This window comes from Danio rerio, chromosome 6, assembly GCF_052040795.2.
Source record: "Danio rerio strain M-AB ecotype USA chromosome 6, GRCz13ab, whole genome shotgun sequence".
NCBI classification, from domain to species: domain Eukaryota; kingdom Metazoa; phylum Chordata; class Actinopteri; order Cypriniformes; family Danionidae; genus Danio; species Danio rerio.
Window position 1 is genome coordinate 57,847,832 of NC_141026.1, and position 17,169 is coordinate 57,865,000.

The 17,169-nt window shown below is 34.5% G+C and overlaps 2 protein-coding genes across 6 annotated transcripts in view; one reads left to right on the forward strand and one right to left on the reverse strand.

Annotated features, from left to right (window-relative positions):
- The window catches only part of slc12a5a (solute carrier family 12 member 5a), a 2,560,186-nt gene that overhangs the window by 1,805,438 nt on the left and 737,579 nt on the right, over positions 1-17,169 (reverse strand). The window contains exon 1 of one of the 3 annotated variants that reach the window (XR_015494308.1): positions 537-826. The exons of 1 other annotated variant lie outside the window; for it this stretch is intronic. The gene's annotated coding sequence lies outside the window, so the exon portion shown is untranslated. Of the gene's footprint in view, positions 1-536; positions 828-17,169 lie in introns of those variants that run through there. One more of the 3 variants, XM_087258140.1, reaches the window with a different exon arrangement.
- On the forward strand, positions 81-5,999 carry nat8l2 (N-acetyltransferase 8-like 2). Of its 3 annotated transcripts, none has more exons than XR_015494358.1 (3): positions 81-328; positions 3,685-4,790; positions 4,997-5,999. XR_015494358.1 is itself a non-coding variant. In XM_087258252.1 (2 exons), the coding sequence occupies exons 1-2, from the start codon at positions 313-315 to the stop codon at positions 4,356-4,358; spliced, it is 690 nt and encodes a 229-aa protein (XP_087114378.1). In that variant the 5' UTR covers positions 81-312; the 3' UTR covers positions 4,359-5,999. The 3 variants fall into 3 exon arrangements, 1 of the variants encoding a protein (XP_087114378.1); XR_015494357.1 differs by having other exon boundaries at positions 3,685-4,728; positions 4,921-5,999; XM_087258252.1 differs by having other exon boundaries at positions 3,685-5,999.

A 17,169-nucleotide genomic window follows, 5' to 3' on the forward strand; every position in this document is an offset into this window, starting at 1 on the left:
AAAATCAAAAAAGTCAAACTCAGCAGGTCAAACTGTAAACACTAGGTGGCGATAACAGCAGCTCGGCACGACTGAGCCTCCTCAGAAAAGCAGAGGAGTGAATGCTGGAAGTTCCTCATATTCATTCATCTGTGTTCAGGATGTTTCTTTGCACGTTTAGGAACTCGAGTGCAAATGATAATAAACTAGATCTGACGGAAACATCTGTGAACTTTGAACTGACAAACTGCTGACATTCCACAGCTGCCTCATGTGACCGAGTGCAGTTCAGTCAGACACGAACAGACCACACAGTGGATTAAGAAAACGACAATGACCAAATTAAACAGTAAGTTATCTATCTATCTATCTATCTATCTATCTATCTATCTATCTATCTATCTATCTATCTATCTATCTATCTATCTATCTATCTATCTATCTATCTATCTATCTATCTATCTATCTATCTATCGCATTATTACGCGAACAAACATTTTCATTGTGTTTTTATTGTTGCACCAAAATGAAAATTCCGTTTTAATAAGTTTACTCACCGTATTGTTCTCATGTTGTTCAATATTAAATAATAAAGTTTTTGACAGGCTTCGCAGTGTTCTAGTTGAGGAATATTCCACTTATGTCACCGCATGGAGTTTTAAAGTGGAAAAAAATAAAATCTATGCATGTTAATTCACGTTTGCTGGTTAAAGTTATTCACGTTAGATGTGTGTTTAGTATGTCGTTTAAAATGTCTCTTTATAAGTTACTATTTTGGCTTTTATTATGAACAAATACAAAATGAAAAGAAAACTTAACTTTCGACTTTTGTTGTAAATCATAACCATGTGTATTATGTCGATGCTGCGTTTATAAATCAAATGATAACCAATGAGCTTTGCGCTTATAGTTTCGACTCCGCCTTCTTGTTCTTAATTGGTGTTTCTGCCAATAATATCCAGCTGTAGGCCCGCAGAACCACACACGTTTTAGGCACACACAATCTAGGACACACAATCTAGGCAAACCATATATGGTTACGTCGGATGTTAATGTTATTAACGTCTTTTTAAACATCGTCATCGATATATTTTGATATATATGATTGATAAATATTGTACACAATAAATTTATTTATATAATGGATTAATTTATGATGAAGGAATTAATAGCAAGTTAATATAGGCAATAATACATTATATGTAATAAAAATCTTTTTACATATAACAAATGTATAACACTATATTAATATTTTACTAATGCTATTTAATAGTGTTTATTATCTTAATTTTCTAATAACCTTTTAATTAATGATTTCCCACATTTAATACTGTAGTAATTTATAGTAAGCAATAAATTGTTTTTAACCAAAATTTAGCAATAGGATTAACTATTATAATAAAAAAACATTAGTAAATACACACACACACACACACACACACACACACACATCAATATATATATATATATATATATATATATATATATATATATATATATATATATATATATATATATATATACATACATACATACATACATACATACATATATAAAACAACTTTGACGGTTTAGTAAAATTCAATAGGTGGCGATAATGCTAAAGAGTTAGTTACCATATATGGTTTGCCTAAATCGTGTGTCCTAGATTGTGTGTGTCTAAAACGTGTGTGGTTCTGCGGGCCTGCATCTGGATATATCTCGTTTCTGCAGCTGTTTTAAGCTAAATTTTCGCGGGATTTGCATAGATGGAAACCCACGTATGTCCAAAATATCCTTTATTTTCTAAGTTCACATAAAAAAAATCAAAGATGTGTTGAATAAAATAATACATCGCAGAAAGAGTCCACACAATGCAAGTGTACATTTGCTAAGGTTGACATAAGCCAGGGGTGTCCAAACTCGGTCCTGGAGGGCCGGTGTCCTTCATATTTTAGTTCCAACCACAATATAACACACCTGAACCAGCTAATCAAGCCCTTTCTAGGTATACTTGAAACTTCCAGGTAGGTGTGTTGGAAGAAGCTGGTGCTAAACTATGCAGGACACCGGCCCCCCGGGACCGAGTTTGGACACCCTGACATAACCCTTTACCTCACAGGTGTCAAACTCAGTTCCAAAAGGGCCGCAGCTCTGCACAGTTTAGTTCCAACCCTAATTAAACACACCTGATCAAACTAATTGAGTCCTTCAGGCTTGTTTGAAACCTACAGGTAAGTGTGTTGGAGCAGGGTCGGAACTAAACTGTGCAGGGCTTCGGCCCTCCAGGAATTGAGTTTGACAACCAATAACAAAAAAGTCAAATTTTTACTAGGTATTTTAAAAAGAATGTTTATTTAATTATATTGTTGCTATTTGTCTGTTTATCGGGGTTATTAAAGTTAAAACAAATACCATAAAATCATTTTTTCTCGAGTTAAATTTAACATCAGCCAAAACTAACTAATATAGCTTTAATATAACTTTTTTTTAGTTGGCCAGTAAATGTTTTACATTTAGGCAAACTTGATGCTCTATAAAAACAACATAATTATATAGTGATATATAAAAAAAGTATGTCAAAATATATAAATATTTTTTACAATATATGTATATGTATTATTATTTTTTATTATACATTTTTAAATACTTTTTATATAATACACACACACACACACACATATATATATATATATATATATATATATAGAGCAAGGACATTTTCACAGTATGTCTGATAATATTTTTTTTTCTGGAGAAAGAGTTTTGTTTTATTTCAGCTAGAATAAAAGCAGTTTTTAATTTTTTAAACACCATTTTAAGGACTAAATTATTAGCCTCTTTAAGCAATCATTTTTTCGATAGTCTACAGAACAAACCATCGTTATATACAATAACTTGCCTAATTACCCTAACCTGTCTAGTTAACCCAACTAACTTAGTTAAGCCACTAGTTAAATGTCACGTTAAGCTGTATAGAAGTGTCTTGAAAAATATCTAGTCAAATATTATTTACTGTCATCATGGCAAAGATAAAATAAATCAGTTATTAGAAATAAGTTATTAAAACTGTTATGTTTAGAAATGTGTTGGAAAAAAATTTGGTCTCCATTAAACAAATTAGGCAAAAAAATAAACAGAGGGGACATTTTTTAAAACTGATTTGCTAAGTTTTAGTTTTGTTTTGTTTTTGCAATGGAAATAGTTTAAAAAAACTAATATTTTTATGCATTTTTCAAGCTGTTTTCTGTATTTGAAATGCACTGCTCAGCATAAATGAGTACACCCCGCACACATCTCTCAGTTAGATTAATATTTTCTATAGGATTAGGAAGCTGTACAATATTAAATTTGTGCATATGCCAAAATGCCAAATCTAGAGCTTATCTAACAACATAACTTCTAATAACGATACAAAATGAGTACACCCAAATTTATGTTATAGAAAAAAATTAAACAAAAAATGTTAAAGTGCTAAATTCAAGAGAAACAATAAATGTATAACATTTTGTGTTAATTTAGTTAGTTATATATTTTCCCAAAATTTTGCATGAATTTAAAAGTATAAGCTTTCTATTTCATAATAGCTTTGGTGACTAAAATATTATTTTGATAAATATATCCATTTATTAAATCTGTTTTGTTCAAATGCACCAAAATCTGTGACCTATAGACTGTATTTCTATTTGCTTTACCCACTGGTAACTGCTCTTCACTGTCTTCCAGTGCACATCGTGATCCGCCACTATCAACCCTCCGACCGCGAGGCTGTGGAAACAGTTTTCCGGGAGGCAATAGAAGAGCACATCAATCCCGCATTCATGTATGCTATGACCCGACCGCTGCACATCACCATAAGCCTCTTCATTTACGTCAGCGCTTACATACTAAGCACATACTCCCTGGTTCTATCCTTGATGTGTGGAGGATCCTGGATAGGCCTGGTCTACTTCTGCTGCCATGAGTTTTATGCTGGATACGTCCGCTCCAGACTCAACACGGACATGAAGGATATTTCTGCGTACTACCTCGAAAATCCTGACAACTGCTTCTGGGTTGCAGAAGCTGAGATTGAAGGCCGGCCTCAGGTTTTGGGTATGGTTGCTGTGGAGGGTAAAAAGGGGTCTGAAAAGTATGGAGAGCTTTACAGGATGATTGTTTCATCCGCTTGTCGCCGTACTGGACTTGGTGTAAAGTTGGCTCAGACTGCTGAAGACTTCTGCAGGGAGCGCGGCTTCTCAAAGATCATGCTTTCCACTTCTTCGACACAGAAAGCAGCCGTGGCGTTGTATTTCAAGCTGGGTTTTAAACTCCTCCGGGTTCACACTCAGACTGAGAGCATGCAGTGGATGATCTGGATGACCAGAGCCACCATTCTGACCATGGAGAAGAAGATCTGATCTTTAAAAAACTTTTATAAGGAGTTTAAATAGTTTTTAATAATCATACTTGATAAAAACAGTCTGCAGAAACACTTCTGCCTTTGTATGTGTCATCAGAGGGGGAAAGCCCGCTAGTGACCATCTCTCCCTCATTAGCATAGACGGCCCTGAGTGAGAAGCAGCATATTAGAGTTTTCCAACCAAGGCGCAATCTGAATATATACCGATATATACATTACTAGAGTGCCAAATATGTTCCAAGAGGTACATTTTTTGAAGTTTTTGAGAATCCACCAGAGGCTGCTGTGAATGCTTTTTCAGATCTCAGATTTCTCTCGCGAGTGCTATTTGCACCTGCTGTTCTCGCGTAAAACCACTAGAGGCTGCTGTTGACTGACTGACTGACTGACCGATTGACTGACCCACTCACCTACTTCCCTTAACCCACAGGTGTCAAACTCGGTTCCAAAAGGGCCGCAGCTCTGCACAGTTTAGTTCCAACCCTATTTAAACACACCTGATCAAACTAATTGAGTCCTTCAGGCTTGTTTGAAACCTACAGGTAAGTGTGTTGGAGCAGGGTTGGAACTAAACTGTGCAGGGCTTCAGCCCTCCAGGAATTGAGTTTGACACCCCTGCCTTAACCCAACTGACAGTTTAAAAAAAAAAGATGAAGTTCCAGATAAAGAAAAGCTCTCGCCTGATTTTTACCCTATTTTCAGATTTTACCACATACTCACCCTGTTATTTACTTTTTAATTTTTTTTGGTTTTTGTCTTACCTGCTTTCTGGAACAGTTCTTTGCCAGAGTCAAACCCTGCCATCGTGGTCAATTCCTCTCTGCATCCCAAGTCCTCCTACATAAATGGTGAGCTACTGGTAACAGTGGAAAAGCCGTCCACACAGAGGTCAGCTGGTAGGGGTGAAAAGGAACCACATCATACCGCCCTGTAGCATTCGTTTTTAAGACAAAATACAGCCATACGTAGCTCTGGCTACCAGTGGGGGTTCTAGTTTAAATGGCACCCTGGGCAAATTTTTTTTTCAATAAATATAACAATTTATTTCTATTTATTATAAATAAATACAATTATTATTATTATTGGACAATTATTATTCTAAATAAATAACAAAAAATCAATCCTTAATGTTACTGGAAAACAATGTAAAACTGGAGTGATATGCTAAGTTCACTTTTGCATGAATATTAATTATGACAATTCTTTAGAATCCAAAAAACCAATACGTTTTATAGAATTATCTGTTGTCTTAGGCGCCCTTTACACTGTCAGGTCTTGATGACCAATTCCGATTTGTTGCCTGTATCTGATTTGTTTGCCTGTCTGTTTACACGTTGTTTTAATTGTGACCCATATCCTATTCATGCCTTTACACTTGCCATACAATTTTTGATGTCGCGCATGCATAAAAGCGGGTTCTAGCATCTGTGTCACACTAGCCACGATGGAAGAAATTGTCTTTTTTTTTTGCTCTGTGAAAAATGCGAAGTGTAGTATAAGCAGTGAATGGTTTAGTCCAGATTTACCCCCACGCAGTTTATGTAATGGTATGGCCCTGATGTGTGTGTGTTTAGTTGAAGATGTGGCCTTCGCCTGTGAGCGCACTGGTGTTGGAGAGAATAAAGTTGTTTTATGTGTAGCCCGCAGTGCGTTTATTAATAGCGACAAAAAGCAAAAGTTACAACAGGAAGTTCGCCCAACTTTAAAATGATTTTGAGGAGCAGGTGGGAAAGGGCCGTCATCGCAGCTTGCGCTTATGGTTTATGTATGCTGTCCTCCACCATTCAGAGGAATTTGTGGGTACGAGAGAGAGATCTCAGATCTGGTGGGAGCAAGTTGTGGCGACTAACCACTTTCCTCCTCTGTGTTTCCTCTGATGTTGTTTAGTGTTTAGATGGTGTCTTGAAATTGATCGAAATTTATGCTCAATTTAGATTAACGAATCAAAAAATAGAATCGTCGATGCTGCCACGCCCCCATGTCACGTCAGCTTGGCTTGCCAAGCGGGAAAAAAACAGGCTTGTTGAAGTGCTTGTTAAACTGCAGAAGCAGGAGACTCGTCGACAGAACTTAAACCCTCTCCTCTTTCAATGAAGTCGCCGGTGTGGAAGCATTTTGGATTTCCAGTGAGTTATGTTGACAACGTTCGTCCGATAGACAACACCAGCATCGCGATCCTCCGCCTGCCCCCGTTGCAAATCCACTCGTGAAAAGTACACACTCAGGCCCTGTTTACACTGTCTTTGTTTTTAAATGGCATTTTAGAACGACAACGATTTGACATCCACAGTGGCGTGTAGCATTTCTGAGCAGCCCTCCTTCCTCTCTACCTCTGAAAATGCACATCACGTGACCACACAGACACAGACGCACACACAGCCATGCGCTCGAGACAGCAGGTCCAGGCAGAGGACTGCTTCAATCTTTCACTCACTTGTACTTAGTCATTTTAGCGAACACCTCAGATACTGTTGGCTGTTGGTTGTGCGTCTTTTTTACCGACGCCATTATAACGACACAGATCACTGCCTATTCACGAGTCCCGCAGAAAAAGTGATTGACAGGTGGTAATTATGTGTGTATCTTGCCTTTATTCATTTACTGTGTGATTTGTTAATGGGTAAAACAAAGACCATACAGGTCAGGTAGTTTAAACGGTAGGCTACAAATAATTAATTGGTCATTAATTCATTATTCATAATCGAAAATCGAATCGAATCGTGCCTTTAGAATCGAAAATGTAATCGAATCGAGGATTTGGAGGATCGTGACACCCTTAATGTTGTTTACCCTGTCGGCATCTCCACACACCTTTTTCTTCTGTCATTAAACCACGGGGAAGCACCACATTGTCGCAAGTTTAATGATGTACAGAACTGAATGCCTCAATAAATCTGATCTGCCTGTTTACATGACAGTCGCATTGTCACATATCCGATCTATATCGGATTTATTTCCACATATGAAGGAGGCCTGAAACCGATCTCTGAATATCTGAATGCATGCGTTTTTTTCGTGTTTACACGGTCATAGAACAGATCCAATCTGTGTCACATAAACAAAAAATCGGAATTGGGTCACATTTAACTGGCAGTGTAAACGGAGCTTTAGACCCGACTTATAGCAGAGACTCATCCGCTTGTTAAGTGGTGACGTATGTATTACTGTTTTGTCCAAGCCGCCATTCATTTGAGTGGAGAAATCATTCGTTTATGATCACGTTTTATTCCTATCACACATTAAAGTTAATTTTACATAAAGTCATAGTGTACACAACAATCTCTGGGCTTGTTGCATAACAAATACCAACATTTTTACAATTTATTAAAAATGAATCACTTTCTGGCCATCGGATATTAGGCATGGACATATATACTGCGATCGTGATTTTCGTAAGTATTAAATCGCTCTGTAAACGTTTATTATTACCATTTCATGAGTCTCCCCATTCAGTTTAATAGAGCACTTGGACCCGGAAGCCGCTTCGCGTGACGTCACACTTATCAAGCAGATTGTTATGAAGTCTTACCTCCCTTATCCCGGCTTTCTGCTTTATAGCCATGCTTAGTGAAAGTAACATCATCATCATATTGGTTTTATCGGCGTGCATGCAAACAATCAAGATTCACACAGGAGCATGTTTGGCACGCGGGAATGTTTTTCTGCGTTCATGCATCAGTTTGCTTTCACCAGCTTTGTTTCGGTTGCACATAGAGAATAACCAACTTGCACATGCAAAAGATGCCAAATGTGAACGGCCCCTGACATCTTTTTTCTGGAAATACCACTCTAAATTCATACACTTGCATAAAGTAAATCATGTTTCAATGCTTTTACTACTTCTTTTTTTTTTTTTTTTTTTTGCACTATCTCTCCCCCCCAGCAAGATGCCACTGTGGGCGATCGCCCACATTGCCCATGCTTAATACATAATTCGCGCTCCCCAGAAATGAATATAGGTGTACGCTTTCAGAATGAGCCTGTGATTGAGTTTTTACACCGTACCTGCTGATTGTAAGAACGTTGTCGGTAAAGTGTTAGAAATGATATTGTGTGTTTCCTACAACAAAACAGTGCAACAAAAGTACAAGTGCAGATGTTAGTACTCAAAAGTAGTCATCATTGTTATTTAACACCACAAATTAATAAAGTAAGGTAGGTTACTGTAAAATGACTGTTTTTATCATATTTCTTACAGAAAAATTCTGACAATCACAGCAGTAAACAGCTTCTTCTCTGTAATATTTATTGGAAGTCAATGGCTACCAGTTTCCAACCTTCTTCAAAATGTCTCCTTTTGTGTTCAGCCGAAGGTGACACAGTGGCTCAGTGTATGGGTGTTTTCCAGTACTGGGTTGCAACTGGAAGGGTATCCGATGAATTAAACATATGCTGGATAAATTGGCGGTTCATTCCACTGTGGCGACTCTTGATTAATAAAGGGACTAAGCTGAACGAAAATAATTGAATAATGTGTTTAACAGAAGAAAGAAAGTCAGAAAGGTCTTGAGGGCCAGAAAATTATGATTTTCTTTTTGTTTGTTTTGTTTTTAAGTGATCTATTACCTGTACTAATCATAGGAATTGAAATTATTTTGTAGCTTTAATCAGTGTGTACTGTTTTTTTTATCACTGTAGCATTGTTGTATTGACAAGTATTTTTTAAAGTTTTTTTTTGTATTTTACAAAAGTTTCATATCTCAAAGGAAATTTTGTTTTTATTAAAGATTTTTTCACTTTTGAGTTTTATTTGTTTGTTTGTTTTTAATGTATTACACTCCATGTTGGATTTAATAACAACCGGGGTTATTATGCTACTAAAAGAATTAAACCTCAGCCATTTTTGCTTCTTGAAATAAAATAAACATTATGTTTTAGAATATTTCAGATAGGGGTCGCGCAGTGGCACATTCGCCTTACAGCAAGAAGGTCGCTGGTTCGAGCCTCGGCTGGGCCAGTTGGGGTTTCTGTGTGGAGTTTGCATGTTCTCCCTGTGTTGGCTTGGGTTTCCACCGAGTGCTCCTGTTTCTCCCACAGTCCAAACACATATGCTAGAGGTGAATTGGGTAGGCTAAATTGTCTGTAGTGTATGAGTGTGTATGGATGTTTCCCAGTGATTGGTTGCAGCTGGAAGGGCATCCGCTGCATGAAACATATGCTGGATAAGTTGGCGGTTCATTCCGCTGCGGTGACCCCAGATCAATAAAGGGACTGAATAAATGTTTCAGATAGTTGGCATGAAAATATAATAACTATTTAAATATAATGACTAAAACTAAAATAAACATTAATACACAACTTTTAAAAGACAACAATAAAGCACTCCATCTAAATTGACACAAAGAGCTTAGAATTAACAAGAGGCGACACTCAATAGAACGTTTCATTGCAACAGCAGCGCCAAGCAACAGCTCCGGATTCCACCATTTTGGAGTGAAAGCGATCGGCTGTCCATTGGATCTAATTGCTATCGTGATGGCAAGCAGCTGCTTTGTTTTTTATTTATTTATTTATTTAAAAAGCGCATTTAAGCTGAGATACAACCTGAAAGACGACAATACAGCACTTACTATCACAATCATCGGCACTTTTAATAGTTTATTTTACAGACTTATAATATGCTGATTTTCTATTGGAGTTTTCATTCCAAAATGGCCGCCGCGCCATCTAGTGGCTGTTTCCCAAATTGCACTAGTGTCGCCTCTTGGTGATTCTATGCTCTCTGATTGGCAATTGTTTAGCTGAAATAGAAAACTAAATAAAAAATCTGGCCATTGAGAGAAAGATCTGATCTCTGCCTGTTATTAAGCGGAAGGTTAATGATAAAATGTTGGGAAATTATTTTTATAGTTTAATGATCTGTTTTATGATATTTTATAATCATAGTCGCATTGTTTTGGATTTTTATAACTCTTATACAACACAAAAGGAATTAAGATTTTAGTAAAAGTTTGTTTATTTGTTGATTGTGCTATTATTTTTATTACTTTTTGTTACACTTTATTTATACTATATTAATACATTTGTAAGTGTTTATAATATAATGTTACATATAAACCATTTTTCCCAGTGTTGGGTTGCGGATAGAAGGGTATTAGCTGCGTTAAACTTATGCTGGATAAGTTGGCGGTTCGTTCCACTGTGACAACCCCAGTTTAATTATAAGGAGCTAAGCTGAAAAGAAAATGAATGAATGAATGTATAAAAACCATTTCACTTTATTTCAGTGTTTTACTTTTCATTGTTAATGATGTCTGATTTTAAATATGCTTGACTTGATGTGCTAAAATAACTAAAACTAAAATAAAAAACACAAAAAACTCAAAACAAATATAAAAAATAAAACTTAAAATAAATTACATTATAAAAAGATTGGAATATGTCTTATTTTACTTGACGTATTATTAAAATAAGTAAAATAAAAAAGGAAATTGGCATTACTAGAACCTGGTTGCCAATATGTACAAAAGCAGGTGATATACAGGCCACATTTCGGGTGGGAAAAAAAAAAAAAAAAAAAAAAAAAAATATATATATATATATATATATATATATATATATATATATATATATATATATATATATATATATACACTGTAAACGATTTCTTGTTAAATTAACAGTAAGTTACTGGCAACAATTATCCAGTAGCTGCTGTATTTCATAAAACAGTAACATTACTGTAATACTAATTACATTAGTATTAAATTTACTGTAAAATGTAATACATCATTTTACTGTTGTTGATTTTTACTGTAACACTAATTACAGTAGTGATACACATACTGCAAAACTGAAAACAGTATTTTATTGTACATTTTTAGCATGAAGAACTACGGTATTTTAACGTTACTTTCATTATTACTGTATAGTATTTTACAGTTATTAAATGTTATTTTATTTTATTTAATAGTGCTACTTTATAATGGGTAAAAAATGTTCAAAAATTGCACAAGTGTTATTTTAACTGTTCAAGACGTACAAGAAAAATAAAGAAACTGAAACTTTAACTTCACAATAAAGGTTTATTGTGTAAACCATGCTAAAACAGTAGCAATAATTCAATATAACAGAGCAACAGAACACTAATAAACAATTGATCATTAGAACCAGTCAACAATTAATGCATCAAAATTTATTACAATTTTAAAAACAGGTAAAAATACTGCTACAAGACAGGAAATGATGAAGGCCAAATGATGTGGAAAGGGACAGTGAAAAAGGGCAGCAGCATAATGATGATCCTGCAAAAATGACAAGCAAAATCAATCACTGAAGTAAAAACTAATCATGCCTCAAATTATTTAATTAATTCAGAAACGAAACACTGCACTGCTGTTCACTGCACTGCTAGTCAAGTGTCCACACAGGTGTGTAAAAAATAAAGTCTCATCTTAACTTAATGTCCGACTCTGTATAGCTCGAATATCTGATTCCATGATCACACTACTAGTGCTTCCACGGATTTGAGAGGGGTGAACACAGTTCATTCTCACTTTAAGAGGCTACATATTTAAAATTAAATAAATAAAATAATCTAATTTAACGTGACTAATGTTAATTAAATACTTTTAGGCTTTTAACACGTATAAATCCACTTCTAACTTACAGACAAGATTATGTTAAAGAACATGAAAGCTGTGGGTGATTTTTTTAAAATAATGCTAATGATAAGTTACTGATATTTGGTTTGCATAAAACAAAGTAATCACTAAGCATTAATTTTTGGCAAAATCTGCAGAGAGGCTCAGCGACACGAGGAAATGTGTTAAAGTTGAGTAGAGAACTAAAGAGCAGTCTAGCCTACTTCATGAAATATTTATGGTAATATTCTGCTGTCAATTCGTATTACTGTGTTTCAATATGCAGCAGTGATGGCATGTCAGCGAGACAAATAAACATTTTATCGAGTTATTTCATACATTTTTTTTTTTTATACGAACACCTCTCCAGTGACATTTCCTCAAACTAAATCATCATAACGTTACTGTGCACAGCATCAGTAAAACATTGAGAATAATTTAAATACTTAATTTTTTAAAAGAGTCACTGCTTATTACAAACTAACATTAAAGCTAAGCTTACAGAAATCCTGTATGCATGACAATATAAAGATGTATTACTCACTGATGTCGAAGCACTTCCAGCTCATCAGAGATGTAGACAGGACAGAATATGTGCTATCAAATGAGCTCTTGTGCAGCCTTTGTTGGACATCCAGGTAGTATGTTCACCCACACTGTAAGAAACAAAAACAGAAACAATTTATTAAAATGTGAGGGATAGTAAACATGTTTGGTCTACAGAGAGAAGAAAATGTTTACTTTAAGCATTTATCCTAATGAATCTATTTCTAAACTACATTTAACCTTATCACGGAAACAGCATTTTTGAGCTTTTAGACCAGGGGTGCTCAACCTTGTTTGCTTTAAATTAGAATTAAAACAATAAATCTCTATGTCAAATAAAATACTTCAGATCTAAATAAAGCAGGTGATTTTACCTAAAGGTTCCTTCCCTCCAGTTAGTTTGGCTGCAAATCCCTCCACATCTGTGCTTTATTCGGTTCTTGTCTTAAGAGTAACTGGTGTCGCATTCCAGGTCCATCACAATCTGGGCTAGAAGGACAATATGACAAAAGACAAGACACATGTAAATAAAAGTCTCAGAATAAAATATTTAAAAGGAATAGTTTACTATTTTGCCACTATTTACTCCACGTGTTTTAAACTAGTTTGAATTTCTGTTAAACACTAAAGCAGATATTTTGAAGAATGTTAGTAACCAGTAACTATTGCCATCCATATTTAAACCAAATTTCTTTAAAAAATACGTGTTTGTGTTCAACGGAACAAAATAAATATATAACTATTTTGAAACAAGTGGAGGATGCCAAAGATGCTATTATTTTCATTTTTGGGTGAACTGTCCCTTCAATTCAAGTGTCAAGCAATAGTCATAAAAACTGATGTGTTGCTTGAGGAAAACTAAATCAAGTACCTCCTGTGAGCAAGCAGAATCATTATGCCATTGTATTCAGTGATTCTCTTTTACATTTTCCCACTATAAAACGATAGCTTCAACATGCAATCCATGTTAAGACAAAAATGAATAGCATAAAATAACATATTGAACTAAACTTACAGTTTCCAGGCTGTTTGAAAAAAAAAAACACATACGCCCAGTAAAATTGCTAATAAACACAAAGACAACAGTTATAGAAAAAAATGTTTGTCTAATATTTACTCAGCACTTGGTAGGCAAATAGCATAGCCGTGGCTGTTTTAACACCAGATTTTTTTTTAATCTTAGGAACTGCTGGAAGAAGAAAAAGAGGTTGTACATGAAACTCCTCACAACAAATCTGTGAACAACTTGACATTTAAAAATCTAATCAAAATGAGGAAGACATCAACATTACCTTGAACAATCAAGTGAGGAGTGATTGGTAGCATCAGTTTTTCAACATCAATTATTGTAGCTGAAAAACAGATAAATATAATAAGAGTAAAATAAGACTTAACATTAATTAATCTAACTCTATGGTACAACCATACCAATCTGTATGGGGTTAAAATACATTTGTACACAAATCATTCCCTGACCCCATCAATTTATCTTAGAATAGGATGGATATATATATATATATATATATATATATATATATATATATATATATATATATATATATATATATATATATATAGGGATAATGACTTTGGCTTACATCTGTGTACTCAGAACGTACACTCACCTCAGGTACCTGAACACCAAAAATTAAATGTACAATTAATGACACACTATACATCAAGCTCATTAACATTATTGAGAAAAAGACAATTAATATGTATTTTGTTAATATTAACGTTAGCTTAAAATAATTCAACTGCATTTAATTTTCAGCTCCATTTAATAAAACAGTTAAGACTCATTTCATTATGAGTTTAGTTTAAATAACTAACTTACAGTTGAAAATTTTTACCATAATGATAGCTTAGTCAAAATGACTATGTGAAGACCAGAGCTTACCTTAACGGTAAACGTTTAACTTTTCATAGTGACTTCGCCTTCATCTCAGTGTTGTGCTGAAATAGAGAATTCATTAATGCAGTTACAATAAGTTAAAGTTATGATTTCCAGGTAACTTAACGTATGGTCAAAAACTCACTCAAGATAAACTCACTGTATCTAATACCTCGCAAACACTACAATGACCGCCTGGCGTCTGTTATTTCTTGTTTAAAATACCATTTGTTAACGGATAGCGTGACATAACATAAGAACCTAATAATAAGAATAATGTCACTTGGTTAATTATTTTAAATTACACACACAATACACAGAAATACATACAAAACAATCCTTTAACGGACAGAATTTGACTTTAAAACACTTACCGAGGATGAATTCGCTGGATGAAAGACGACAGGTGAATTTCAAATTAGGAGAGCCGTTGCCTGCAGGTCGAGTCGTGTCCGTTCGGTTCTATGAATCGGCTCCTTAGTGAACAGTAAAGAATCGAATCCGCCTAAAACCGATTCCTTTTTGTATATGATTTATTACTATTTCGTTATACTGCTTGGCCACACGCATTTATACACTATTTATACACTAATTGCATATTGCTGAATGTGCTTGTGAACACGTGTGATCAAATAATTCCTGAGCAAACGGTTCAATTCGGTTCAATACGATTCAGAGTCGCTCGAGTGCTGAACCGAACCAGTGCAAACGTGATATTGATTACAATATAGTAACATTGTTTTTTATTCACTTTACCAGCGAAATTATTACATATATCTGACCTTGACGATAAGAATAAAGTTTGTTTGAAGTGTTTTGAGAATTAATATTTTTATTTTTTTTCTCCCAGAATTCATTTCACATCAACAAGCAAATGGTAATGGCGGATGAGAAAGCCCAGCTAATATTATAAATATTGCGTTTAATATGTCACGAACTGAAATTTTAACAGTGTTTCATGCGAGAATGTAGTTCTTACAAACTCAAATCTGGGGTTTATTTATAGATATCATGTGTAAATTTTAAGCGTGCTTTGCCGATAGCGGAGATTCTGACCTCCAGGGTGTCCATCGTCACTCATGTATCCGGCGAAACGAGGTTATAATCGGCTAGACATGTGAGGCTTGCCCCGGTCTTAGATGGCTCTGTAATGAATGTGTTATGAAATTTAGTTTTAACCGTTTTTCATGCGAGAATGTAGTTGTTTTAAACTCAAGTCTGTGGTTTATTTAAAGAGATGGTGCGTATTTGAAAATATTGTTTTGAAAATGCGGAGATGTGACCTCCATGGTGATGAGGGGTGCCCTAACCTCATGAATCCGTCTAAAGCAGGCTGGTCATTCTGACATTTAAGCTGACTTTGGTTTCATGAATCAATTACTTTTGTTCCAGTTTACGTTTTGGTTAAGCACAAAGTTATGTTGATTAAAAATGATTTAATATTTTCATGTTAACCTTATAAAATTAAGGTGCAGTACACCCAAATATGGAAGACCAGGGGACAGTTTTATGCACTGAACAGTCTGAAGAAACTGGTTAGTTTATTTTTCTTCACAAAATACTTTGTCAAAAAATAAAATAAACATAATAATAATAATAAATTTAAAGTGTGTGTAGTTTTTCATGGTCATTTGCAGTACTGTATTTAGATGCACAGTAACTGATTTTTTCCCAAAATTCATAGTAAAATCTGCAGTAGCATACTGTTAATCATGTTCACAGTATGGAAATGTTGAGAATACATTATCATGCTGTGAAAACAGCAATATATACAGTAACACACTGTGCACAGCTTATACAGTAAACAACTGTTGAGAAATGCAGTATAATACCGTGAAAACAACAGAAATCGTTTACAGTGTATATATAATTGAAAAAAAATTTGACCCGCGCCCCCAATAATTATTTGCCCCCCTTTTTCTCCCAATTTCTGTTTAACAAAGAGAAGATTTTTTCAACACATTTCTAAACATAATAGTTTTAATAACTCATCTCTAATAACTGATTTATTTTATCTTTGCCATGATGACAGTAAATAATATTAAGACACTTCTGTACAGATTAAAGTGACATTTAAAGGCTTAACTGGGTCAATTAGGTTAACAGGGCAGGTTAGGGTGATTAGGCAAGTTATTGTGTAACGATGGTTTGTTTTGTGGACTATCGGGAAAAAATTTGCCTAAAGGGGCTCATAATTTTGTCCTTAAAATGGTGTTTAAACATTAAAACTGATTTTATTCTTGCCGAAATAAAACAAATAAGACTTTTTTTCCCAGAAGAAAAAATATTATGAGACGTACTGTACATTTCCTTGCTCTGTTAAACATCATTTGGGAAATATTTAAAAAGGGGAAAAAAATTCAAGGGGGGCTAATAATTCTGACTTCAACTGTATATATAAATACAACAATTATTTTGAAGGTAATACAATAATTTAAAGCATTTTAAAAGTAATGTATTTATTTTTTTAAATGTTCTCTGTCATTTTAATAAAAGCAAACTATTTTTTATTTTATTACTATTATTTGTACTGCAGACTATATTTGTCTCAGGGCTTGCTTGTTTAAGTATGTGTGTAAGAGAGTGATGTTTGTCAAGTTTGCAAGAAAACTATGAGCCATGAGCCATGAACCATGAGCTATGGATGATTTTATAGGTGCAGGTATATTTAGTGACTAAAGCCATCCTTTTTCAGCTTTTAAAAAAATTGTGTCATTTTTGATTCTTTATAAAAACGTGTTTTCTTTTTTTTCATTGATCACTGCGATATTTAAAAACCTTATGTT